The sequence below is a fragment of the Apaloderma vittatum genome, unplaced genomic scaffold, assembly GCF_000703405.1.
Source record: "Apaloderma vittatum isolate BGI_N311 unplaced genomic scaffold, ASM70340v1 scaffold30323, whole genome shotgun sequence".
Taxonomy (NCBI): domain Eukaryota; kingdom Metazoa; phylum Chordata; class Aves; order Trogoniformes; family Trogonidae; genus Apaloderma; species Apaloderma vittatum.
The window spans coordinates 1,583-2,271 of NW_009706873.1; the positions used below are offsets into that span (position 1 = coordinate 1,583).

At 59.4% G+C, this 689-nt stretch overlaps 1 protein-coding gene across 1 annotated transcript in view; it reads left to right on the forward strand.

Moving 5' to 3' along the window:
• The window catches only part of LOC104271330 (ras/Rap GTPase-activating protein SynGAP-like), a gene marked incomplete at its 3' end in the record, with an annotated part of 2,022 nt that extends 1,547 nt beyond the window's left edge, over positions 1–475 (forward strand). The window contains exon 3 of the mRNA XM_009865966.1: positions 274–475. Coding sequence (XP_009864268.1) covers positions 274–475 — 202 coding nt within the window. The remainder of the gene's footprint in view (positions 1–273) is intronic.
• Between the last annotated feature and the right edge of the window lie 214 nt (positions 476–689).

Consider the following 689-nt stretch of genomic DNA (forward strand, 5'->3'; position numbering starts at 1 on the left):
GGATGGATGGATGAGGGATGTAGGATGGATGATGGATGATGGATGGATGATGGAGGATGGATGGATGGAGGGATGGATGTTGGAGGGATGGATGGTGGATGGATGGATGAGTTGGTGGGCAGATGGCTGCATGGAGAACAGACAGACAGCAGAGTTGACTCAAAGCCGGACATGGCTTCGCGAAGAGGTGATGGGAAGCTGGTGGGACAGAAGCCGGGGGGACGATGGCCATCAGCGAGGCCAGCGCAGTCCCTGCTGAGCACCTGCCTGCAGGTTTGGCAGCAAGGAGGAGTACATGGCCTTCATGAACGAGTTCCTGGAGCTGGAGTGGACCAGCATGCAGCAGTTCCTCTATGAGATCTCCAACCTGGACACCCTCACCAACAGCACCAGCTTCGAGGGCTACATCGACCTGGGCCGCGAGCTCTCCACCCTGCACGCCCTCCTCTGGGAGGTCATGTCCCAGCTCAGCAAGGTAACCCTGTCACCTGGGACCTCCGTGGTAGGGGGTCACCTGGACACCTGGGTCCTCTCTTGGGTGGTGATCAGGGGTCTGGACACCGAGGTTCTTCCCAGGGGAAGTTTTGGGGTCCTGGATGTCTGGGCTGCCCCTGGAAGAGTATTGTGGGGACCCACCTGCTTCCGTCCCACCACGGGAGGTCTTGAGGTCCCATCAACCCATGTCCCAC